The sequence below is a fragment of the Tetranychus urticae genome, chromosome 1, assembly GCF_039701765.1.
Source record: "Tetranychus urticae isolate SD_2017Ah chromosome 1, NJAU_TeUrti_SD_1.0, whole genome shotgun sequence".
Lineage (NCBI taxonomy): Eukaryota > Metazoa > Arthropoda > Arachnida > Trombidiformes > Tetranychidae > Tetranychus > Tetranychus urticae.
Window position 1 is genome coordinate 32,033,435 of NC_142958.1, and position 25,619 is coordinate 32,059,053.

Below are 25,619 nucleotides of genomic sequence, written 5' to 3' on the forward strand. Positions count from 1 at the left end.
AAGTACAGATCAAATGTTGTAAATAGCAATGATAACTTTATTCAATCAAACGTTGCCTTTCAAACAATTTTTAATTCAACATTGTTGTTTAATTGAAAATAACAATTGACCAGAAATTAACTAAAATTTTGTAATTCGTGATTCTTGAAAATAAAAAGTTCAACAAAAGTTTAGGCAGGAAAAAGAAACGATAAACAGGAAAGAAACACAAATCCTGAGACCAGAAATTAGTAAAGATGAACAATGTCCATTGTAATTGCAGATCAATATTTTCAGCTCAATGAATAAAATTAAAAGCCATTTGGCTTGAATTATTGAAATTGTTAAAATAAAGGCCATCGTCTTCTAAATGGATTCGTGAACTCCATATCGATAAATTTCTTTGGTAAGTAAGTTGAGAGATTTAAGGTTGATTTGTATGTTGATGAGTCTTCAAATGATGTTCAGTCGCTGATTATTCCCGATTAATTACAAGGTGATCCATGTTTATGTCAATCAGAAGTTGACACAATCAAGCCTTTGACTTCTTTTTCTTGAGGATTCAAAAAAGAGAAAGAGAAAGAAAGAGATAAAGGAAGAGAATGAGATTTGATGATGAGAGAAAACTTAATATTCTTGATTCTTTTAAATTTGATGATTTCTCTTTTTTTTCTCGTTCTCAATTAAAATGAGAGAAGCAAAAAATAATACATTGAGACTATATAATAATCTCAATTATCATCGTCTTGAAAGTCTTGTGCAGACAAAGGTCGATATCTTCTTCGCCTGTGAAGAAAAAAGGAGGAAAAGGGAAGAGAAGAGTTGACAAAAAAGAGAAATAACCAAAAAGAGAAACAAAATTAGTAAAATTTGGTACGAAAAATGGGAAAAGGAAATCGATAGAAGGGTTAAGATAGTGAACATTTGAGGCAACCAAAGCTACCAACCAAGACCGAAGTAAGTATTGTTAAAATATAATCAAGTAAATTGATACTCATTTCACTTGATCGTAACCCTTGAACCAATTTTGTTTTTTTTTCATGGTAAGTTGTTTACCTGGTTGTTGGAACAATATAATCGTGAGAAGATGCAACAACCGATGGAAGAGTATTGACTGTATTATTAGTAAAATTATTATCATTATTACTATTACTATTATTATTATTACTATCATCACCGTTAACCACTTCGGGTCTTCTTCGTCGACGTCTATATGGAAATGAGGGCACTTCATGTAATGTGTTACGCTTATGATTACCACAGACTTCATCATTTATATCATTAGGATCACAACTATTCCCATTATCCTCACCAGTAACAAGAGACGAGGAGCAAGGGGTTTTAATCACATTTAGACTAGATTTGTTTTGTCCATAATCATCACCATTATCAATAACATCAACAGTTTCAACAGCGACACCAACAGCGTGAGAGGTACAGTCTTTAGAAACAATATCTTCATTGGGATGAATTGAGGAAGCTCCTTTCTCTTTTGTTTTATCATCTTCTTGATTGGGACAATCAACCGAAAATCTCTTCTCCGTATATTCAACCAATTCAACAATTTCAACTTCTTCCTCTTCCTCATCATCCTCGTCATCATCTTCATCGACTTCTTCAAGCCCTTCTAGTACAATTTCCTCTTTTCCCACTCCACTTGGTTCCTTAGCACCTTTTGAGTTTTTTTCTTCTTCATCCTCTTCTTCGTCTTCTGCCTCGGCTTCCTCTTCCTCTTCAACAATTTCAATCTCCTCAACTTGTTCAATGATCAATTCAATTTCATCACTTTTATTGCCTTCAGTTTTGGTAATAATCTTTCTGGAATCCTTTACTTGAGCACAATCACCTGACTCTAAGCCTAAAGCAAAGGCCAGGTTATTGATAGAAATCATTTTGGGAAGCACTGATGAGGATAATTCTGAAGGTGATGACAATATTGAGGGATGTATGGATGACTCCTTGATACGTTCATCGAGAAAGGTAGACATGGCCAGAGGAGGTTTATTTGAGACTGATGAAATAGATGATGAGGAACATGCTGTAATTGGTTTTAATGTTGTCCCATTGGGTTGAGATGATTCTGAAAGTTGTGTTGGTTGAAATGATGATAAATGAGGTGGTGGAGTCAATGGTATTTTATCTTCGTCCAAGGAAAGGTGAATGTTTGGAAGTGAGGTTGAAATGAAAGAAGATAAAATTTGAGATGATTTGTTTAACTGTGTATCACTTTTACCACCACAAACAATGGCAATGTTTCGAGTAATGTCTACATTGTAGATTATCTCTTCTTGATTAAAACTATTGCAACTTAATTGTTGCTTAATTGGTGGACTAATGCTTGATCTAATGGTACATCCGATAATGGGACATGACCAGGTTCGAGTTAGGAAACTAAAACCTTCAATGTTTTCATTTGAACATGATCCAGCCATTAAACCGTGGCCTGAAGAAACTCGACCTGAAGAACCTTTATTCATTCCAATGAAATGCTCTGGATCGGAATAAGATCGTCTAGAGATCGGTTTTAAACGAGATTCTCGGCGTCGTCTTATACTCTCTCGTTTATCCCGTTTATTTATTTTAACTGCATCATTTGAGGTTTGACCATTATCATGACCAATGATTTCCTTGCTTTCTGGATATGTTGAGCGAGGCGATCCATGTGGACTAGTTGAATGATGAGATGAATGGTGATAAAAATGAGGATGATGATGATGAGAATCATGAGTTTCTTTGGTAGGTGAAAATGGACTTTTGAGTTGCTTCATAGCTGGAGGTGGCGATATATTTGGTGGAGATGGAGCTAAATTGAGTGATACTTGTTGATGAGGTGGTGATGGCGGTGGCGGTGGTTGAGTATCTATTGATGTTTCACCTTCAGGAGATTCTGCTGATCGATTGAAGAAACAAAGAGTTAATTAGTTATTGATAATAACTTTACTTGCAATATTTTTGGAATCATCAATATTTAAACGAAAAGGGTTGTTAATTGATCACTCAATGTATAACAGTCAATTTTTGCTCATTCATTGAAAGACGTTGATTGATTTTATCACTTTTCATGGTTTGGCTTCCAAAAAACTAGACTTTTTCAAGGTTATCTGTTATTTGTTTTGGTTAAATCCATTAATGACTGAAAACTATCAATAAAGATCACCTTTCATGATGACTATAATTGATTATTGAAAAAAACAACGCGTGCTATAAAACTTATTTGAAAATCAAGACAATTTTGGCGCAGCAAGTTATATTTAATTGTTGATTCATAAAACTGTATTTTGTAATACTTTTTACCAAGGTTCAAGTTCAATGAAGAAACATATGGATGAGTCTGAGTCAAATGAATTGTAACCAAGTGAATTGTCATAAACTAATCAAAAGTTGTTTAAGTAATTTACTGACAAGGCTAAGAATGCAAAAAAGGGTGACAAGTTTATTTTCAGCTATAAATTGCTGAAAAGATGGAGAAGATTTAAGAGAAATCCAAGAAAATAATGGGTTAACCTTGAACTTTAGATGAGCAACAAAAATACATGAAATTCATTGAGTGTAATCAGGTAAATCCATTTACAGTAAATCATTAACTGAGTTACTAAAAATAGAGTGAGTTTCAATTTTCATACCTTGTGATTTAGGTGAGTCTGAATTGTGTTTATCAAAAATCAAGGGATCCTTTTGATTACTAGGTTGACTAGATTTTAGATTTTGGTTAACCAGATTTTTGCCTCCATCTTTCACCTGATCATTTGGAGCAATTGGTTCCAATGGTTGTTGACTAGTCTCTTTGTTTGTGATATTAGGCAACAATTGGGTGGATAATGAGGGTGACATGGTATTTACAGGAATAGCTGAGATTGGTTGAAGGGATGAGGAGGTTGTAAGGGGTGGTGGAGGTGGAGACGAGTATTGATGTTGATATCGCCCTTGGAAGGTAACCATGATTGGAGGTGAAGGTGAAGGAGGAATAATTGGCGATGAAGCAGCGACATTCTGGAGAAAAGAGAGAAAAAAAATTAATAGATATTTGACAATTATTACAATAATGAGTTTAGTTGAAGTGAAACAAGATTAACTTTAATCTGTGAATTCATAGTCATTTGAATCCTCAATTACTTTTGTATTTAAATACAATTATAGCATACTTGAATCTACTTGACTCAAAAATTTGAGTAGCTCTTTTGACCCATTTTGATGTACAAATACAATTAGTATTACATCAGATGATAAATGATGTTTGATTAAAGGAATTTGCATGATAATTCATAACTGAAGCTTGCCAATTTCCTATTACCCTGGTTATTGGGGAAAAAATAAGGAAGAAAAGTAATGAAAGTTGAGTCTTTTTTGGGTGAAAAGCTTGTGTTTGTTTTAAACATGCATGAAATAAAACAAAAATTGACACATGATTGACAAGCTTTGTGGTAACTCATTAATTAAAGCTATCATCTGAATCAATGTTATCCAGTGTATCCCATTTCAAATTCAGTGTTTTTCGAGGTGTTTATTATTACGGTAAAACCTCACACTCTTGTTGAGAATGAAAGTTTTTTGAAAAGATTGCAAGATTGAGTTGCTCATTGAAATGAGCAACAAATTTCGTTAGAGTATTACCTGAGAAGACGAATTTCCGATGATTTTGCCAGAATAAGATTCAGGATGATTGAGCGATCTATCATTGAAAGAACTTCTCATGAGTTGAACATTAGCTTCCTCATCATCAACTCCACCATCACCACCTTCACTTTCTTCATCGAATGACATTCCCCAACGTGACATTAAAGTAACACCACCAAGTTGCTTGTAATTAGCACCATTAGCATTTCCTTGAGTAGCTCCAGTTTGTCCAGTCAAGCCAAGCGCACTAATATCATCAGCGACCGCAAATTGAGTAACACTTATATCAAACATTGTTTGTCGACGACTGTTGTCTGCGGCAGCAGCAGCAGCAGCGGCGGCGGCTGCTGCGGCAGCAGCTGATACAACAGATGAATTTGATTGTTGATTGATTGTAGATTGCTGCGGTTGAGTACATTTTGTTGACTGGACTCTGTTTGAATTACTACGTCTTACAACAGCCTGTGGTTTACCTGTCACTCCTTGGTTAGACCCATTGTTGTTACCAGCGATACCACCAGAAGAGGTATTGGTAACAGCAGTGGTTGACTTAGATTTAAGTACTTTAGAGTGGACATTATCGTGTGTTTCTCCTGAATTAACATTAGTAGCACTACAAGTAGATGGTTTATTAACCAATGGAAAATTTGAAGGAACTGATGCTTGCTGTCCAGAGCCGGTTACTTGGCCAGAATCGTGAATATTTGTATTTTCAGGTTTTCCGTCTTGGTAAAGCACGGGAGAAGGAGCACCACTTCTGTCAGCATTATTGACATTGTTAGTATTGAAATTAACATTATTACTATTACTATTATTATTAACAGGCGCATTGGAATTAATATTATTATTGTTGGCATTGGTTTGCGTCAAGTTACCAATTTGATTGTTGGTATCTTTGTTTTGAGTATTTTCACTGAAATAGCCAGTAACTGAATTGGTAGCAATTGCTTGGTAAACTTTACCAGGGCCAGTTGATGTGGCTGCTTGCTGAAGTGGATTTACAGATTGGGCTTGTTGTTGTTGAGTTGAAGTCACTGCTGGTACAGAAGTACCAGTAATCGGAGTTGCAAGTAAAGCTTGAGCTGCTTTCAGCTCCTTTTCTTGGGCCTGAATCTCCCAATCATAAGGATCAGATTCTTTGATACCTCGGCGTTTCATGCATTTCTCGAATATAGCAGCCAAAAAATCATAATCGGGAGCATCATAATAAGATAAACCTTGAATATGTTCTAGGAATTGTTTAAAATCAGGCGGAAGATGCTTCAGAAGTAGTCTATGATCATAACGTTCCTTCATTTGACCAACTTGCTCTTTATCTTTTATTTTTCTCCAGGGAAGAAATCCGTTGACAAATTCCACAATCATGTATAATAACGACCAGAGATCATCATGTCTACCCATTTCCTTGTTTTTATGGGCATTCAATGAAGCATATCGGACTGTTCCTCTGAATCCAGCTGCAGCTCGTGGCGGACGAACTTCAAATTTAGCCGGTTCAATTGATTTTGAACTGCTACTAGTAATGCTACCGTTATTACTAGCATTGTTGGCATTGTTATTATTAGTGTTAGTACTAGTATTATTGTTGTTATTTGCGGTGCTATTGGCTGTTGTAGTTGATGATGAAGAGGCAACTATGTATTGACGAGCTAAACCAAAGTCAAGCATATAAACAATTCGATTATTATGATTATGTCGTCCAATGGCAAAATTTGATGGTTTTATATCTCGATGTAAAAAGCCAACTTTATGGATTGCCTCAATAGATCTCAATATTTGTAAACCAAGGCGTAAGGTTGTTGATAAGCTGAAAGCTGCTGATGATGATCCACCTCGAGATGAACAACAGCTACGTCTTAGCTCAGCTAAATTTTTACCTTGCAACTGCATAACAACATAATTGAAACGATCATTTCTGCCACATCCAATGAAACGACAAACATGTTCCTTGCCTGAAAGAAAAAATAGAGAATTTAATTTATACGAATATAAAGAATATATAAAGCTGAATTTGTGATGAAATAACATATAAGTAAATTTTTAGCTTCACAGAAAAAATAAGCTATTTAAATAAGCAAGGCTTTAGCAGTAGCTTCATAAAAATAAAGTGTCAAAAAGACATATTTCAATGAAAAAGGGTCAAGAGATCAATAACAAAGACAAACTAAAAATTTGGTCAACATATTGCAATTTAATTTAATCTAATATATTATGAAAATAAGATATCCGCCCAATTTACGCTCATTTTTTGATTAAGTTTGTTCTAGATTGGTTTGATTGATCTGAAACTCATTGAAAACATAATCAACATCAAACTCATGAACAGCCCTAAAGTACTCTTGAAAATGAGTCAATAGCTTGTGAACGACAAAGTATGAATAATATTAATGATGATAATTACGATTGCAAGTTTACCATAATAGTGGATTATTGTAAACAACAATCAATTGATCATAAATATAAACCAGAAATAAAAGTGAAACATTAAAAGCTTGCATCTCAACTAAAATCAACCATCAATAACTGAATGACTTTTGATGTTTTAATCGCATGATTGTTTTGTCGATCAAGAATACAAAGTAATTAATCATAACAGAATATCAAATATCAAATTAAACAATAAACTTGATTACAGAATACATGTTTGATTAAGGTTGATCATACTAAATAAGATTTACTTAAATAGTGACAATTTTCATGAAATCATCAATAGTAATGAATGTAAATTGAACTGCTTGTTTAATTTATAAAAAGCTTTTAAATAATCTTAAGCAAATCAAATAAATCAAATGGATTGACATGAAAATCATGCAATACATTTATAACATCGTAAATAGATGAAAGTAAAGCTCAAGAATTGAAACTTTGGCACTAAGATAACCATGAATCAAATAATGTTTAGTTACTAATATGATTAAGACGAGTACAAAATGAGTAAATGATAGCAACATTGAAAATTATCCTTGACATTAAGAAAAATAAAGCAATAAATTTAGAGTAATATATTGAAAAAAGTGATACTTTTGCTGAATCAAATGAACCAACTAATGATTATATAATGTATTTAGATATAGCTATTGATTTGAATGAATAAATCAAAGCATATTTCATGGATTAACTTTGAAAGGATTAACTGAATCACATGTTTAGTAGAGATGAAAACAGACATTTATCTGCTAGACAACCTCTTCAATTTCAAATCATCATCTTCCTCATCACGATGATGCTCAACTGAAGGAGAAGAAAAATGATCATTTGTCCGATTCTGAGACTTTTTCCAAGTGTTTTTCTTGATCCATTGCCAGAAATGTTGGTGAACTCAGAAAGGCAGAAAAAAACTTCATAAGGAAGTAAAAATGAGTGAAATGGGAAGAAGGAAAAACATGTGAAAAAACATGGAATCGCTGATAATATCATTATAATTTGAAAAGATTTCATAGTTGCTTGAAAACAAGGAAGATAATTAAGAGGCTTATTTTGTTGTTTATGTAAATTATGGTGAACAAAATAGATATTAAGATTAATTGTGAATAATAACATTAACTGAATTGCAAATTGAAATTTAATCAAAGGCATCTTTGTTTCATCAAAGTATCAATGAATGATTTCTTGGTTTATGAAAGGGTTTATTTAATCATCACAATATTGATCTGATGTAATTGAAGGACTGTTCATTTCATGATACTGATGTATGAGCTATTCAAGGTGGTTCCTCATTTTTCCTTGTTTTTTAGCTTCATTGTTCAACATTCATTTTTCATCATCTTCTGGTTCATAGAGAATGGAAAGAAGGAAAAAAATGTCTCAAGGTCAGGACTTCGAATGTTCCTGTTCAAGTGAATAAGTCACAGGGAGTTGAATGAAAGAGGGATGATAATGTTGGTGGTGAAAGGGATAAAATGAGGGAAATGAAAAGGAGGACATGAAGAGAAATGAAGAGACTTTGGATTATCGATCCGGTAAGTTGGGAATAACATTGAGTCTAATTTGAATTTGATACAAAATTTAAACTCAATATTAAAGTAATTCTGAGAAATAATAATTTAATAATAAATAGGTGTATTAAGATCTGTAATTGAATGGTTCTAGAATCATTGAGAGCAAACAATAGATGTTAATAACATGATGATCAATGTCGACAGGGAAAATGAATTGAAGAAAAAAATATCTGAAGTTAATCAATCATAAACATATAATGTTACTACGTATTTACTCTAGTTCATGAATTAGAACAATTACTTGTTATTAAACGAAATGAAAGAAATTCGAGGAAAGGGTTTACTTTGACAAATAAAGATGCAAAAATACACAAGTGTTTGTAAGAGCGGAAAGGATTCTCTCAACTGATGGATTTCATCCAAACATCTTGGAAATGATAATTTTCTCAGCTCAGATGAAATAGTCTACTTTGAGATGCTCTTATTTTATTTTATTTCATTTTTTTACGATTACTACTGAAGCCAACATCATGTCCATGGCAATGAAAGATTCATCTGATCGGGTGAAGGAGACTGTTAATAAACAAGGTTTGCTTCAGAGGCAGGTTTCTTTTTTCATGGAAAAATTACGATGGAAATGTTAATAAAACAGAAAATTTTGAATAATAATCAACATGAAAATGTGTGAAAAACAAGTAAGTCTTGAGATGAAAAATAAAACATATAAACATGTTTGAAATCAAGGATTGCCATGAGTTGGATTACGTTGTTGGTGAAGAATGAGTCGAAGTTTTGCATTGAAACAAAACAAAAATTTAGTTACTTTGCACTTTGCTCATAGTAAATGAAAGCTAAAATGATTCACATCACATCAGATACAGTAAATCACTGAGAAAAATAAAGAAACCACGAGATTTGCATTATTGTTGAAGGAAGGGAGGAAGGTGGAGGAAAAGACAGAGGCAACAGAAAGAGGAAAAAAATCGTAGTTTGATGAACAAGAAATAAACAAATGTTTACCTTGTAATTTCTTGAGAACAGCAACTTCCATTTTCAAAACTTGCTTCTGTTGTTGAGCTGATTCCAATTTCATTGCAACATGTTCCCGTGTAACTAAGTCTATGGCCTCGTAAATTTCACCGAATCCACCGCCGCCAATCCTTTTGACGACTCTCCATCTCTCTGTTGTTTGAAAAAAGGATAAAAAAGAATCAAATATTAGAAATGAAATCAATATGGAAACAGATAGATATTTGTGAATAACAATATCGGATGCCACAAAAATCAATGGCATATTGATAATGGAAACCATACCACACTTATAACACATTGAGAAACTACTGTAAACTAGTGAAACACGTAATAACAATTAGATAATCATATAAAGTAAAATCAATGTGAGATTATTATTGCCATGATAAATTACTGTTAAAATGAAGATAAAATCAGTTAACAGTGGTAATACCTTTAACGACATGTCCTGGCTGTAATAAATCCTCTTGAGTTGTAGTTGCAGCTGAATTATTGTTATTGTTGTTTCCATTGAGTGCTAATAAAACTGGTGCTTGCTGTTGACTGGTTGTACCAATTTTATTGTTACTGTTGGTAGTGGCGTTAACAGCGGTGTTTATATTGTTCTGCTGGTTTTCAACATTGTTATGGTTACTCGCCATAACCGATACTGGATTTGGTTTGATTGAATTTGAATGATTAACAGGGGAACATAAATTAGTCAATGGTTTGCCTTCAATCAGAGTAGCCTTTTTGTGGGGTTGCTCATGTTGCTTGATTACTGGTGGACTAATTTCAACTTTTGGTGTCAGCTGTTGTCGCTCGCTTGATGTTTTCCTGTGGATATCTGAGGTGGAGTTATATTTGTTTCTATGGGAATAAAAAGAAGAAAACAAAAGGTTAATATTGAAACATAAAGCCATTACAATTAGCTCGTTAAAATGTTGTGTTTAAAATTATAAGGAAAAAAAATCTAGACGCAGTTTATGAAATTGTGAAAAAAAGCTCAACTTCAATTCATGCATTCAACAATCAATAGAAAAATTAATTTGATTGAGACGATTAACACAGTGAACCGGTTGAATAACATCCATAAATAGTATGCTTAGGCAGTCAAATTAATCTTGATCAATATTTATGAGAATAGACTGGAACTTTTTGATATAAATGTGATTATCAATTGAAACTGTATGAATCAAAATTGAACATGATAGTCATATCATAGTGATTTGAGCTGGAACAAGGAAACATCAAGATTATTGCTCTCTATTATGGTGGTAAACAGTGTAGGTGTGTTAGGGACAAAGCAGAAGTTAACCCGAATTTTTTATCACCAATCTAATTAATTTTTACCATTTGTTTGGAGACATCTTTCTGTCACTTAGCCAATTAAACTGGCTGTAAAACAAGATATTAATACAATCACAAATTGACTTGTGACAACCGGAACCAACTGATGGAGCAAATATTTACGTAGATCAACCTTTATCTTGATTATACCAAATGCATTGAAGGTATTGACGGTCTTTAGTTGATTCAATTAAGTTGACAAGTAAATAAGATAGAACCTGGAATTTTTGATTGCTGTTCGATGGCTTATTCGTTGTAGCATATCTCTTATTGAACTATCAAATGAATTGGAGGTCTAGCTATATTTTGCAAAACACAAAATTAAAATAAACGAAAACATGAAATAATTCGAGAGACAAAACAAAATAAAGGATAGTCCAAATGCTAATGAAAGTAGTTGACACCCTAATGGAAGCTTCACATTGATGAAGACGAACAGTAATCTATGAGCAGCCTGGACAAAATTGTAAACATCTATGTTGCTAACACAATTGAAAACTTGTTTAGGTAATCAGAATAAATCACATAATTGAACAAATGGAACTGTATAAATAAATCTTTCAAGGAAATAATTTATCACATATTAAAAAAGATTGTTATGAATAAGGTAAATGGAGCTTCAATGAGAGAATAAAATGGAAACTCATTCAAGGAGATGAGAATACAAAAACAGTGATATTTCCAATGATTTGATTGTTCAGATCCAATATGATGAATTAATCGATATACTTTTGAGCCTAAAGGTTAACAATAATGAAAGGGCGATTCCCATGCTAACACATCACCATAATATTGGGCGAAAATGAGTATTCCAGATGTTGAAGGTACACTGAATCGTAACAAGAAAACATCCAATCGAAAGCAAGGATCCAAGCAAAAAACACTACTATTTGATCAAAAACATGTACAGTGATTGTAATCAAGCAACAGTACATAACCAATATTTACATCGAGAAAAAAAGCCAACCAAGAAAAGGATGAAATAGGTAAACGAGGTAGCAAAGAAAAATGGGAAACACTTACATAAATGAAATAGCAATAATAAACACAGATATTTAGTTAACAATTAGATACTATGAAGATGATGGTGATAAAATGATATTAAAATAATACTGGATAATACTGATGGTGCATATTTAATCTTTGATAATGTCTGTTGGTGTAGATGGTGGTTAAGATGAAGATAACTGAAACTACTAATATTAGCTAACCGTGTAGAGGTTAAACTAAATAGGAACATATTAAAACACATTCGAGGGCATCAAGGGTAAAGGTCGACCCAGAGACACAGATAAAAAGATACAATTTATATTCAGAGGTAAGTAGACCTTGGAACTGTTAAAATGGTGAAGAGCCACAGAAAGCAAACGAGAGAGAAAGGAACCGAGGAAAAGAGGGTACAAAAAGAGGGGAAGACAAATCTGTTTTTGTAATCGATAAAAAAATTACATATTTTACTCACAGAAGTCGCATGGTTTTATTGTTGTCTTCAGTTTCCTTTTGTTTATTGTGAATCGTTTGGTTACCAAAATCTGCACCCAACTGGTCCAGTTAATCACTTTAATTTATTTAAATGGTTTTTATACACTCGTCTTCATTCTGGTAGACCATCAAAACCAACCCTGGTAACCACTTCCAATTGGCTTTTCTTGACTCAATCGTTTGCTTCTATCTTCTGCAACTTATGCAAACTCTTTTGCTGCTTGAAATGTTGATTCTTGATGGTTTAATGAAGCTAATTAGTCGATCTGCAGTTGCTGGTGATTATTGTAATATGGCAAGTTGATATACACCAAGGCAAAGTTAAAATGTGATGGAAATTTTCAAATGGACTTGTTGATGTTCAGTTGATTACTGTTGAAAAGTTTCCTGGTGTTGATTCTGGTTGTTTCAGCGATTATCTCTATTCCTTGTGATGTTATCACTCTTCAGATTGAAGATCCGTTTAGCGTAGACAATTAAGTGGGAGCGAAGGGATGAAAAAGTGTAAAAGAAGAGAGGATGTCGAAGGGATAGTGAAAGAGGTAGAGAAAGAGAGAAGGAAAAATACGTATTTTCTTCGCTATCTTTTTTTCCCTTTCCTCATCACTTACACTGGTTTATCTTTATCTCTCTTTCATTTGTGGATTGAAAGAGAGAGAACAAGATGGAGTGAGGATGAAGTGGAGATGAAAAATATGAAGATGAGGTTGTTCCAACAATCAAAACCTCCTTAAATCATTCGCAAGAAGATGAAGCTGGAGAAAACATAAGAGTTTAAAAATAAACGGTAAGATCAACATCCTCTTTTTACTACCATAGAGATAATACTTTATCATTTTCATTGCAGGTCAGATCAATCAGTTAAATGTACCTCACTAAAGTGTGACAAAATCATTTACATCATTTCCTTAAATCCAACATAAATTACTTGTGATCCTCATCGAGCACCGAACTTCTCTGGTAAAAGTGAAAAAAGCAAACACAATTATAGCTCAAACAACTGATTCAAAAGATTGACTTTGACTTCAATCAACTTGATCGAGTTAATAACCGAAGATAAAAGATGGATTAAGATTATCATGAAGCTGATTAACAATTTTACAATGCAAATGTAAATGTAACTGGTGCAATCACAAGGTTCAATACCATGTTATGCAGAGAGGAAAATACAACAATAACGATTCGCATCTTACTATTAACAGTTATTATAAGGATAATTTTCAAAATGTGCAGACTTGGTTAATTTTTGTTGTTTTTATTTTTCAATATTTAATTTCTTTGCTGCATATCAAGCTCTAGTTTTCACTGATTGAGATCAAAAGAATTATTCAAAGACCAATTTGCTAACGCGATTCCACTTAAACAAGTTGACTGAAATCAAAAGTTAATCGTATTTCTTTGGCTTGAACAATTCATGCTGTGCTTTATGCCAATTCATCAGTTTCTTGATGTATTAATACACCAATTTTAAGTTCAATTTGCCATTAAGTTTATTATCCATTGCTTTTCACTAATGAGCTTTAGAATTGTATCTTTATTTAACTATTTAGATTATGATTAATCAGTGGAAGAATCCGCAACATAACAGCTTTTAATTGCTACAATACGCAAAATGTTTAACAAAAAAAGCGTAAAAAATTTAATCTTTCTATGGCAAACTATTATTCAAATTAATTTTACAGTTATTATGTTATAAATTATTGTGACTTTCCAGAAACAAAAGCTATTTATGCATTGATTGGAGTAATACAATGTATCACTCGGGATTTGAAAATTAGATAGCAAAAGTATAATTCATTTGAACGTCGGACTGTATTGCCATGAACCAATCAGTGATTTCATGATCAGAATACAGTCAATTCAAAGTGACTTTGGATTGATTTTAAGTGTATTTTACAGTGTTTCATTAGTGATGTGATCAAATTTTACAATTGCCTTTTCAAATTCTAATTTTGCTTCAAAAGCTTGAATTATCTTGAGTTATCTGTTCTTGCAATGTTACTCGTTTTGTACACTTTCAAAATCGATTGTTTGGAGATTTCATTATAAAATTGCAATTTAATTTATTATTTTATAAGGGAAATGTGAATTTTGAAGATGGTTATTGAGCTCCCTTTCCGTTTTCATCATCGGTTCCATCAATGGTCGAAGGATAGAACTGAAAATTGGCTTATTCTGCAGTAACAACTGTTCTAATGTAAGCAATGACCAATGGATCCGCTAAAATGGACATATGATCAACTTTGGTGAAATTTTTATAAAAAACTGGTTGTGTCTGTTGAGTTTGCCAACGTAGGCAACCTTTAAGACTCCTTTCATTAACAGTACCATCACCTGGTCCAAATGTTATTTTTGGCTGATGATCAGGAAATTTTACATTTCGATAATCTAGGTATTCCATGGTCTCGATACCAGTTCCATGGAGACAGTGAACTTCAACACCAGGAGGTTTGAGTTCATAAGTCAGATTACGAACATCTCTCCACATTTCATATCCATCAGTATTTTGAACAAGATCAAAAAATTCTTTGTAATTGCTAGTTGTAACATTCAACTCGGTTGTCGACATGATAACCTCATCGTGTGGCCAAAATTTGTCCGTTGGCATAAGATAGGCTAAACTAGGAAATGTTTGCTCATCTTTACGAACTTTTAATGCAGGTAAAACAATGACTCCTAAATTATCACCCGAAGTGAAAGCTTTCAATGATTTAACTGCTCCTCCCCAGGCTCCAGCAAGACTGATCAGACAACGAATATGGCGATCTTTCCAGTCTTGTTTTTGGTTGTTCAAAAAATATAATGTTATCGGACATCCCATTGAGTGACAAACGAGTACCAATTTTTTCCCTAGCTTAGTGTAGCTACTTTCAATCATAGTTTTAAATTGATTGTAAAAGTCCTCCATTTCATCTGTAAATGGCAAAATAAAGTTGAGATAATAATTAGAGATGTGTGTTGATAGAATCGGAAATTTCAATCTTACTCGGAGCTTTCCTAAAATCGTATGGAGCACCTAAAATAGTATTACCACGGGAATATCCCATTTCCAGCATGACTTTTACCAATTGATTGTAGTAACCAGAAACAGAAACTTGACTAGGATCAACATATTCAACGCTGGTTGTATTACCGAACCCAGGAACGCGTATATCGACACCAGGAGAATTTGACGTTTTACGAGTAACATTGTCGTAAACTAGCCTCATATTATCGACCCAACAGTCGACAACAAAAGGAACCAAATCAGCAAGATTTAACCACAAGCTAAAATAATCAGGGGATTTCTTCTGGCAAAAATAATGAACAACGTCTGGTTTGTCAATTTTAGCTTCCAATTGGCTTCCTCCATCTCCAGGAACTAATTATTCATATGAAAAATAAAATTTGTTATAAATTTAATCGTGGTAAGATAATTATTAAAAATTTTCAAACTTAAAGCATCATAAAATTTTTTGAAATTTAAATCTATTGACCAAGATCTCACACAAAACCATCAAAGCTTAGGATTTTGATCATGAATTTATCTTTTGGAAACATCGAGGATAAGATTGAACATCTTCATTCATAAATATCCTTTATAATTGATTATTTTATCAGCATCATACTTATTTGATAATTAACCTAGTCTCTGATTGTGAATAATATAATGAAATATTTAACTCAAAACATCACGCTATTTGTCTTATGAATAACAATAGATTATCAACATCAGATTTTTTATGTATTGAGACACAATTGCATTGATTTCATGATGGTAAATTCCTGATGAAATTGTGATAATCAGTAGAATAGTTAACCTCAAATATGTTCAATTGAACTGATGTTGTTATGGGTAAACTAAGCTAACTATTGTTACCTACAGAATCAATTCTGGCTAGGAATAAAAGGTGAAAATTCGCAGGGTTTTGCTGGTCAGATGTTCATAGCACATAATTTAGTAAAATGAAAATAAATTGCTGTTATACTCATGATGTATCAACAAACCATAGCAAGCTAATTGAATAAATAGGATCACAACATCGATGAAATGGTCTAAAAACAACGAAATCTCAAATAAAGTTGAATAAATAATCAATAAAAAAACTTACTTAATACCATGGGGCTAAGAGCAGCTGATGATAGAGGCATGTAATGAATTGATGGTCTTCTCGACGGCCATAATCCATTGAGTCCAATATTTGTTTCAGTTTTCTCGATCTTTAAATTATTTGCTGTTCGACAGTCACAATAAACTATTAAATATATTAATAAGGTTGAAATTATACAATTTAATTTAAGATTGGTTGGCAACCACATTGTAAACAAATAAACTCTTTGTTGAAAAATGGCGAAGCAGAAGATTTCCCACACTTTCTTGCACTTTGTTAGGTCTTTGTTAAACAGTAGCACAAGCAAAATAGGTTGAGTTTCACAAATTGAATAAGAGTTAAAATTTTAAAATTATGATTATGATTAACAAAATATTAGGTTGTCTATGAGATATAATTACAAAAACAATTATAACGTAAATTAAAAAAAGGTTAACAATTAGTTGAAGGTGAAGAACGAAGAGTCACAGCTATGAGAACTGGAACATTATGCCATTGAAAATTGGAAAACCATTGATCACATGAACATATTAAGTATAAAATTATCGTGTTGTAAAAATGATGATAGTTTATTGTTGATAATTAATGTTGATTTCTAGTATTGTTATAACGAACCCATTGAATTTATTTCCACTAGATAATCATTCATGGACATACAGCCAGGAGGATTAACCTGTAAACTTAAACTGCACCAAAACACAACCAGAGAGAGAGATTGGACTTGATGACTTCCTTTTATACGCCTATTTCAAGTTGTTGAAGTCTATGATTGAACTGATTGTAATTTGAATCCAGTTGACCAAAATGAAGCAATTTACGCCTAAATCCTTTTTTATCATTGATTTTATCCTCTCTGTTTTCGGATAAATTTGCCAATTTTATTGCAAAAAACAGCCATTTAGTTGTCAAGTGTTATGACAATTAACACCTTTGACATATTCACATAATTTAATCAATCAAATGAACTATATGATTATCAAAGGATTGCTGTTAATTGATGACATACTTCACATACTTTCAATGGGCTGAGTAAAAGTCAGGATTAGCTTGAATTTCAGATTATTGGTTATTACAGGTACTTGGTTGACTCAAATATGAATATTTGAACTTGCATCATCCAGCAGAATATGAAACGGAATAACATGAAGACAGGTAATGAGTTTCGTCAGCTGTGGTTATCAGGAGCCATTTGTTGTTTTCCTATGACGCAAACCTGAAAACAAAAAAAATAGTTTTTAACCTTTGATTTGCAAATAAATCGGAAAAGTAAAAAAATGAGAAAATAATCACCAAATGTAAAGGTTCACTCCGATTAAAAACTAAACATAGCTTTGAGTACAATGAATTGATGTTGATTAATCAAAACTTAATTACAGTAAAGCTCGTTTGTATATCTTCGAAACTGTTTGGCAAATATAATTGATCGAGTAGAGCAGAAACAAAACGATTCAAATCCATTGAAACAGTTGGAAACTTATAGCCATAAGCAATGGTAACAGAGATAACGAGTTTCAAGCTTTTGTTTCAAATTGTTCCAGGTCAACTCGTAATCATTGAGAAAGTTGTATTGGTCCTTTAATTAGAAATATAAATATACTTAATTAGTTTCACATCTTAAATTATAATCGCAACTTTGTCGCCAAAACATGCAGCTTAACGGTTTGAAAAGTAAACAAACATCAACTCCATCTAATGACAATGAATCAAACTATTCACAACTACGAGTTAAAATAAATTGTGAAAACAAAACAATAAAAAATGTAAATAATACAAAAAACCTCTATTCCTATCTAAAATTATGGAATGATTTATCAAAATTTTATAACCATGTTAACCACCAGCAATAATTTTCTGAGAAATGGCTCATCAAAAAGATTCAGAACTCAACAGACTCAAAATATTAATCGTCAATCGCTTTGAAACTTATTGTTTTATAATTTCGCCCGATCAAAATAGATCAAGATTCTCATGAACTTGATTTGAATGGAGATTTAAAACCTTCTATATTATGAGTGGATAAGTGAATCTTTGGTGCTCACAAAATAGTTATTCTTGGGATAGGCAAGGATCCAAAATTATCTACCAAGTTGAACTATCAAGTGAGTCCAAAAAACAAGGAAGAAAGTGTTTATGTTTTATTTAAAATTGTTTTCTCGTGTACACTTTGCAACTAATTGTTCATTTTGCAGGTTTTAATTCAGTTTTTTATTCAACCAATCAACTATCCAAATTACTCTTACCTAGTTTGTTAACCAGCTCCAGAACAGACATTAACAAGACAAGTATCAGCTGTATTCATAATGATCAATATAAACAGTCTTCCAGTTGAAGTATTACATTTGATTTTTATGAAATTGCCTTGGGTTGAAGACTACATCAGCGTCTCTAAAGGTAAGAACTGAATTATAATTTATCTTGATTGTCTTAATCAATAATGATAGATGAAAAAATAATTTGTTCAACATTCGAATGAAAACTCTTGTGATTCTAGTTTGCTTACTATGGGAACAAATTGCTTTCCAAAGGATGTCTTGGGTGAAATATCTGATTGGAGTTTATGATTACAATGGAGGTAAGCAAGATTGCAACTAATTGTCATCATATTGAACAATTAAACTTATCAATATCCGCTTTTGAATTCCTCTTTTAACCAACCAGAACCAGAAAATATTGGTAATGATATCTTGTACTATCGACAAGGCGTTATGGCTAGCTACGCGCTTAAATATTTGGTACCTTATTTACCAAATCTCAGGGTAATTGCCATTGAATATTAACTTATATTACATTTTATTGATTACTTTTTTCAATAGTTTTTCTTGTTTCAATTTATTCTAGATTCTAGAAATCATTGATCCATACAAAATGGACCCTGAAACTCTTGGAACCATAGCCAAAGACAATAGAAATATCAAAGGAATACGTTATGATAGACGAATACCTGGTTCAATTGATGATTGTCTTGGTGATATTGAAATGTTGTCAACTAATTGTGTTGCTGAAGCAATGGCTCCTCTTTGCTCGTGTTTAAAACAACTGTATATACGCTACTCAAATGAACGGACATTGGCAATTGTATCACAACACTTGCACCTAGAGAGACTCCATATTCACGATTTTGTCGGTAATTTTGAAACAAACACTGATTGAAAAATGATAGGAAATCGGTTAAAAAAAGCTTTACGTTCCTTACAGTTTTCAGTATGCCTCTGAATAAGATTCTGATTGCTTTTGCAAATTTTAATTTCAATTTTTGTTTAAAATTTTTGCATCATTTTAGGTGAAAATTTTCTTCAACAGTTTGAGGAACCTTTCCAAAATTTGGTCATCCTGGAACTTGGATTCAAAAGACTCGATTTTAAAAGTATCGCTGATTTAGACAGAGTAATTAGAATGTGTCCCAAGCTTGAAAGCCTTTACTTAAGATTTGAAGACCTGGATCGATTCGTGGTAGAAGGCGATATGGACAATACAAATAATATCTATCTAATTAATATGGTCCTTCAATATTCGGTAAAAACATTTATTTAAAAGCTGCTTGTCCAATTCCTAAACCTAAAATGAAACCCAAGACAACATCTGTGATTGAACCAGAAAAAATTAGCTCGTGTTGAGAGAATCTTTAGCTACAACTTTGCGAATTTATCAGATTTTTATTTTGTTACTTTTGATGATTGAATTTTCATCGATATCACAATTTAATGTCGTTTAAGGAAAGGTTTAGTCAGATTAAATTCCATACTAATCATTTAGAGCTTGAATTATTACCAATGTACATTGCAAATGGATGTCCTGGGTTTTATATTTTTAATTTCATTTATTTATTGCGTTTCATTTTTTGCTTTCAATCAATCTTCAGGATGAATATTGGCCGGAAGATCCTGTGTTTCCATTAATCTACCGTTTCCTGAACCTAAAACAATTGGCCATCCGTGATAATATGGGTTTACATGATCATGATATTTGGGATATAGTCTCTGAATTACCTCAACTGGAGTTGCTTGATGTCCGAGGCTGTCTCCATATAACTAAACAATCAGAAGAATCAATAAGACGATTGTCTCGCTTCTTTAACCGCGATATTCAGTTTCTTTGGGGTGACCATATATACGAGAAAATCAGTCAATACCGTGATTTAAGAGTTGCAGTTGGATTTGATTTCAATCTCAATCTATTTCACCGACGATTTGAGCAATTACCCCATTTCTTGGATCATTTTCAGGAATAATTGTTGAACATTTAACCGATCATTGTTAATTTTCATCCTTGTAAAGTACATAACCAATTGACAATGTACATTAATCTATGCCCTCCAGGACCTACCAAGGAAAGCCATAGGAAGCCTCATCTTCGTCACTTCTGATATTTAACTCTCTTTTATACTGATTAAATTTTAACCGAAGGTGAACATTTTAAATTGTTTAATCGTGGTCAATTGTTACAGCTACCATTATGGTTGGTAAAATGACTTTACCCAAATTTGAGTTGATCGAGGTTAGCTTAGGTCTTGTCTTGTCTTATTTGGTACTCCAGCCAAACAAAGGCACTAAGGTTGATTGTGATCAATGAGATAATTTCAATTCAATGTAAACCTTGAAGTATTGAAAGTACCAAGTTATAATTGAATTAATTTAAAAAACACTGAAACTTATCAAATTAAACATATCGTTATGAGAAATATTTTCATAAGTGAAGTTGATTGCTAATGATATTATAACAATACATTAACTTGGAGGTAACCAATGAACCATGAATTAGACTCAATTATTTTGTTTAGAGTCGACAATCACATTTAATGTTCTTACTGTTATTATTATCATCATTACCAGGATCATTATAAATACATAAATTATTGTCAGAGTATCAATGAGAACCCTTTTTGCCTCCATGTAAGCTGAGCTCGAGTGATTACATCTCCGACTACATTCATTAGTCATACGCTGAGAATAATTAAAAGGAAAATTTTAGAATCATTTTACCCAAAAATAGCCAAAAGCAAAAGCTGTGACTTTATATGTACCAGTAAATTTGTGGTCACTGTTGACCACAATGGACTGAATCACAATTGTACCACATAATCAGTTAAATGTGATTTCTAAATGAAAAGATGATTAAAATCACAAGCAATACAAAGATGTAATGAAGACTTGTTAATGTCTCATCAACAAGACAAACGATTTTACATGAAACAGTGAAAGTTGGCATGAAATTGAATAGTTGTTCAGTGGTTAAAGCATCAACGATTTAAATCTGATGTAGATTTGAAGGAAATTTCACTTAATTATTGTTATAATTGAAAATTGTTGTCAAAACCAGCAAACAAAGAGTTGAGATAAGATGAAGTTAACCTTGTAAATAAAACAATAATGAACAATATCATTGATCTTTTAATTGTTGTCCTCAAAAATAGTGAATCAAATATTGGTGATGAATATGCAAAATGATAAGACAACAAAAAATATGCGAACGGAAAGAGTTGAGAGTAATCAAGTAAATCTTAATGTATTATTATTTTCCATAAACCATTAAAAGTATTGATAAAATCTCCCAGCAATTACAATCATAATCCACCAATTGTTATCCATGATTAACTTATTCAACAACCAGATGAATGTGATTTTGTCTTAGCACAAGAAGATTTGCTAACAAGAATTTGTAAGAAGAAGAAAGGTTTTTTCTGGTTCCGTTTTCAGTTGAAATAATCTGTCTTATTGTCATAGAGAGAGATATGACATGTCATATTATGGATAGATAAACATGAGCTTAAATTGTTTCCAACAAATGTCAGAATCTGTTTGAAACAATCAAAGATAATAAATGATTGAGAAAATTTCAATGAATCTTCAAGGTTAGTTTTACTATTACTATTCATGAATGAGATGACACAAGAATCATTCATATCTTTTTCTGGTAAATCTGGTAAATCTTAACTCAAGCAAAAAAATAATGAAGAGCATCAAAACTGTCACTCTAGCTATTTAATCATTTACCAGTTAAACAATTCAAAACCAGATTTTGACCAACAAATCAAATTCTGGTTCTTCTTCGCCCTTATAACCATTGACCTAACCTAATCTAACCTTACACTTGTAGCATTAAACAAAACCTGGAATATTCTGGTTACTTTTTCTTGGACAACACATTTTGAACAAGTTTATGTTAAATCAAACTTCATTCATCAACTAACAAAGCAAATGTATTACAAGGGAAAAAGGAAGAGTTAATATTAAAGTCGATAAATTATGAAAGTTAATCAGTTTCTTGAATTTGTTACAAATACAGACTTGTGATGAACATAAAGAGATTTAGTAAATCCTAAGGATAAAGATAGTGAAAGTAAAGAAAGGTGCTGGTTACATCGACAACCTTGTACCAAAATTATTAATAGGTACATTTTATTCTGGTTAATCTGGTTAAAGTTCAGTTTAACATCAGAGTATCTTGATTCCAGTTACCAACCTTTACCTTGGTTGCCTCACTTTGCCTTAATTATAAATCAACAGCTGACTAATCCAAATCTGGTTTTAAAATCCTGGTTATTTTGGTTACTGTCACTGGTTTCATCTAATGTTTTGAACATCAAAGTGACCATAGTAAAGACCTTCAAAAATGTAACAATAATTTGAGTTAACCTCGTTATCTTATTGACCATATCGTTACCTAATTTTGACCTGTTACCACTTGTTGACCAGTCAGTTGGTCAAATAAAAACTCATTTGACCTGTTTAAGGCTATTTCTTCTGTATCATTATTGTTATTATCATTTAATTGGTATTATTATTCATTATTAAAAAGTTATTAGTCAGCTTAGGGAAGAAGCAAAAAAATAATCATAAATAAATCATGTAAATTGATTTCAACTCCACATAAGCTTCTCAGGAACCAAACACTTTACAATTAAATAATCCAATTTAGATATCACTGAATGAAAAAATTAAACACTAAATTGTAACATTTAAGAGCTACAATTAACTCTGATCACTATTGGGATAAACCATTGAAAAGTAAACTGATCTAAACCCAAATATTTTCACTGTTCAATGTAATTCTGGGTTTCCAATACAGACTTTCAATGTAACTTGAGAAAACCATTTTTTCGGTTACAATTCTTATTTAATACTTAATTAGTTAATTATCATCTCAATTAGATTGATAGTCAATCTTGTAAAATTAAATATTTAACTGCAATAATAACGTAATCATCTTAAATGGGAAACTCAATTTTCAGGTAAAATTGCAGTCTCTTGGGCGTTAACGTCATCTTTGATCAATCAATAATCCAATAACAGAATTATGATGATCATCATGGTGATGTGTATACATGATGTTCATGATTATGCTCATGATGATGAAGATAATCCTGAATTGATTAAGACTGATTTGATGATAAGAGACGCACCCAAGTTTAATAAACCCAAAAACAAAAAGAAAATTTTAATTTCGTAAAAATTGTTGAAAAAAATTATTGGATCCAACAAAATATCACTGTGAATGCAATTTGATAATTGAACAATTAGCATCTCAAATTAAATTTAAATTAACTTCCAAGTCAGACTAACATTTAAAATGTAAACCATTCCAATGAAAGATTCAAAAGATTCATCAATTATCTGTTAATCACTTACTGATTGTTTGCCAGTTGGAGTTAATTAACTCGATTGGCAAACATATTGAAGGGTCAAATTAAATAATTAAAAGTGTAGCAAAAAAATCTTCTTGAATTTAAAGCTTAAATTATCGTTTTTTTCAAGCAAAATTAAAAAATAGTTTCAACAAAAACTACAATTAAATGTTGAATTGAATGATCGATCAAATTGATTGGGAAGTTTAATTATCTGAAAGTTAGAAGTTGAATCAACTGATTAATTATCATCACCATTGAACTTTCAAGTTTAACTTTTGTCAACTCAATTAAAAAGCAAATTTGTAATTGCAAACAATTAGCTCTTCCAAATCATTGGAGTCTTTAGTGATTTACAAATGTTGTCATTGATTGTAATGGCAATTGTTAACATTAATCAAATGACTTCTAACTTTAGCCTTTGCTCAATTGATTAACTTCCTCTTCCTTTACTTACCTTTTGAAATTAAATTATTGAAAGAGTTAAAATTTACAATTTAGGACAAAATGATTAATTGATGTCAAGGTGTTGAAAAGCTATCATATGAATTATGATCAATTGTAGCCGCTATTGTAATCATAATTGTTATTGCAATTGAATGGCTTGAATGAAGCTTAAAATCAAACAAAAGGTAAACTTCAATGAGTATCGACTATTAAGTTAACCAGTTGATTAATAGTGACAATCAAGAAATATTGATGAAAGGAAAAATGGTTCAATAAATTGTTCAGTAAAAAAGGTTAGAGAATGATTTACATGGTTTTATTTGTAAACATTGAACAACTAGAAAGTAAGGTCTATTGAGATTCAACAGTCTCTCAACAATTAACTCAACCAGAAATCAATTGATTAACAAATATTGAGTCAAATGATTTAATCGAGCTGTTAATTAATCTGTAAATATGATTAGTCGCAATTTTTCCAGTGTCTATAGCAAGTAAATACATTTTCAATAAGATTTCTCATTTTCTGGTTTTCTGGTTTTCTGGTCTCACTACTGCTCTTACTGTACCAATTGTAACATTTGTAAGATGATTTAACTGCGTTGCATAAAGATTCTGATTGTGATTACAATGTATTTTAACAAATTATTATTATATTAACGAAATCTTGATAAGTCTGAATGATAATTGTGTTTAAATGAGCTTTCAATAATTTCTCAATGAATTGAATAAAAATGCTCATAACATTGCCATTTGAAGACATTATTTAAAACTCGCTTTTCTGAGCAGTTAAGATTCCCTCTGAACTTATTATATTTTCGCAGATTTGAAAATTAATAACCTGTTAGCATGAATAAATCATTGCTGATTGTCATAATCAATTTTTCATTAACGGAAATGACAAATGATGATTCAAATAAATATCAATTTGGTCAAGTTGGGAAAGCCATGTAAAGGGACATTTGGACAATCAGCATTAACAGACAAACAATACAGAAACACAATAAGACGATTGATTGTCATACATTTTAAGTTGACTTTAGTCATGAAAACTGTTACCTTCGTTCAATGATTCTGCTCACTTATTTT

The 25,619-nt window shown here is 31.9% G+C and overlaps 3 protein-coding genes and 1 long non-coding RNA gene across 14 annotated transcripts; 2 read left to right on the forward strand and 2 right to left on the reverse strand.

Annotated features, from left to right (window-relative positions):
- Positions 1-16: 16 nt before the first annotated feature.
- Asator (tau-tubulin kinase asator) lies at positions 17-12,833 on the reverse strand. Of its 10 annotated transcripts, none has more exons than XM_015928796.3 (7): positions 12,355-12,833; positions 9,997-10,412; positions 9,552-9,713; positions 4,591-6,545; positions 3,603-3,969; positions 1,036-2,869; positions 17-532 (listed from the first exon to the last, which is right to left on the reverse strand). In XM_015928796.3, the coding sequence occupies exons 1-7, from the start codon at positions 12,363-12,365 to the stop codon at positions 496-498; spliced, it is 4,782 nt and encodes a 1,593-aa protein (XP_015784282.2). In that variant the 5' UTR covers positions 12,366-12,833; the 3' UTR covers positions 17-495. The 10 variants fall into 10 exon arrangements, with proteins under 10 accessions (XP_015784282.2, XP_089126491.1, XP_015784280.2 ...); XM_089270365.1 differs by having other exon boundaries at positions 1,036-2,866; positions 12,355-12,812; XM_015928794.3 differs by having other exon boundaries at positions 17-765; positions 12,355-12,806.
- Positions 12,825-15,157, forward strand: LOC149094983 (uncharacterized). The gene is made up of 2 exons (XR_016201066.1): positions 12,825-13,161; positions 13,222-15,157. It is a non-coding gene; the product is annotated as an uncharacterized LOC149094983 (long non-coding RNA).
- On the reverse strand, positions 13,990-16,919 carry LOC107361863 (lysosomal phospholipase A and acyltransferase). The gene is made up of 3 exons (XM_015928797.3): positions 16,466-16,919; positions 15,361-15,735; positions 13,990-15,287 (listed from the first exon to the last, which is right to left on the reverse strand). The coding sequence occupies exons 1-3, from the start codon at positions 16,671-16,673 to the stop codon at positions 14,545-14,547; spliced, it is 1,326 nt and encodes a 441-aa protein (XP_015784283.2). The 5' UTR covers positions 16,674-16,919; the 3' UTR covers positions 13,990-14,544.
- Positions 16,920-18,245: 1,326 nt separating this feature from the next.
- On the forward strand, positions 18,246-21,145 carry LOC107361492 (uncharacterized). Of its 2 annotated transcripts, none has more exons than XM_089270371.1 (7): positions 18,246-18,564; positions 18,655-18,856; positions 18,957-19,037; positions 19,124-19,221; positions 19,304-19,589; positions 19,746-19,978; positions 20,325-21,145. In XM_089270371.1, the coding sequence occupies exons 2-7, from the start codon at positions 18,766-18,768 to the stop codon at positions 20,691-20,693; spliced, it is 1,158 nt and encodes a 385-aa protein (XP_089126497.1). In that variant the 5' UTR covers positions 18,246-18,564; positions 18,655-18,765; the 3' UTR covers positions 20,694-21,145. The 2 variants fall into 2 exon arrangements, with proteins under 2 accessions (XP_089126497.1, XP_015783815.2); XM_015928329.3 differs by having other exon boundaries at positions 18,424-18,564; positions 18,710-18,856.
- The last annotated feature ends 4,474 nt before the right edge of the window (positions 21,146-25,619 follow it).

Bases quoted from the DNA above. Each gene is read 5' to 3' on its own strand.
- Asator (XM_015928794.3), bottom strand. The intron at 2,870-3,602 runs GTATGAAAATTG...TCAATCGATCAG, and splicing joins AGACTCACCTAAATCACAAG to CAGAATCTCCTGAAGGTGAA. The intron at 766-1,035 runs GTAAACAACTTA...TTTTCTTCACAG, and splicing joins TATATTGTTCCAACAACCAG to GCGAAGAAGATATCGACCTT.
- LOC107361863 (XM_015928797.3), bottom strand. From the start codon at position 16,673: ATGTGGTTGCCAACCAATCTTAAATTAAATTGTATAATTTCAACCTTA. The intron at 15,736-16,465 runs GTAAGTTTTTTT...ATGAATAATTAG, and splicing joins TCTTAGCCCCATGGTATTAA to TTCCTGGAGATGGAGGAAGC. The intron at 15,288-15,360 runs GTAAGATTGAAA...TGCCATTTACAG, and splicing joins CGATTTTAGGAAAGCTCCGA to ATGAAATGGAGGACTTTTAC.
- LOC107361492 (XM_089270371.1), top strand. From the start codon at position 18,766: ATGATCAATATAAACAGTCTTCCAGTTGAAGTATTACATTTGATTTTT. The intron at 19,590-19,745 runs GTAATTTTGAAA...GCATCATTTTAG, and splicing joins CCATATTCACGATTTTGTCG to GTGAAAATTTTCTTCAACAG. The intron at 19,979-20,324 runs GTAAAAACATTT...ATCAATCTTCAG, and splicing joins ATATGGTCCTTCAATATTCG to GATGAATATTGGCCGGAAGA.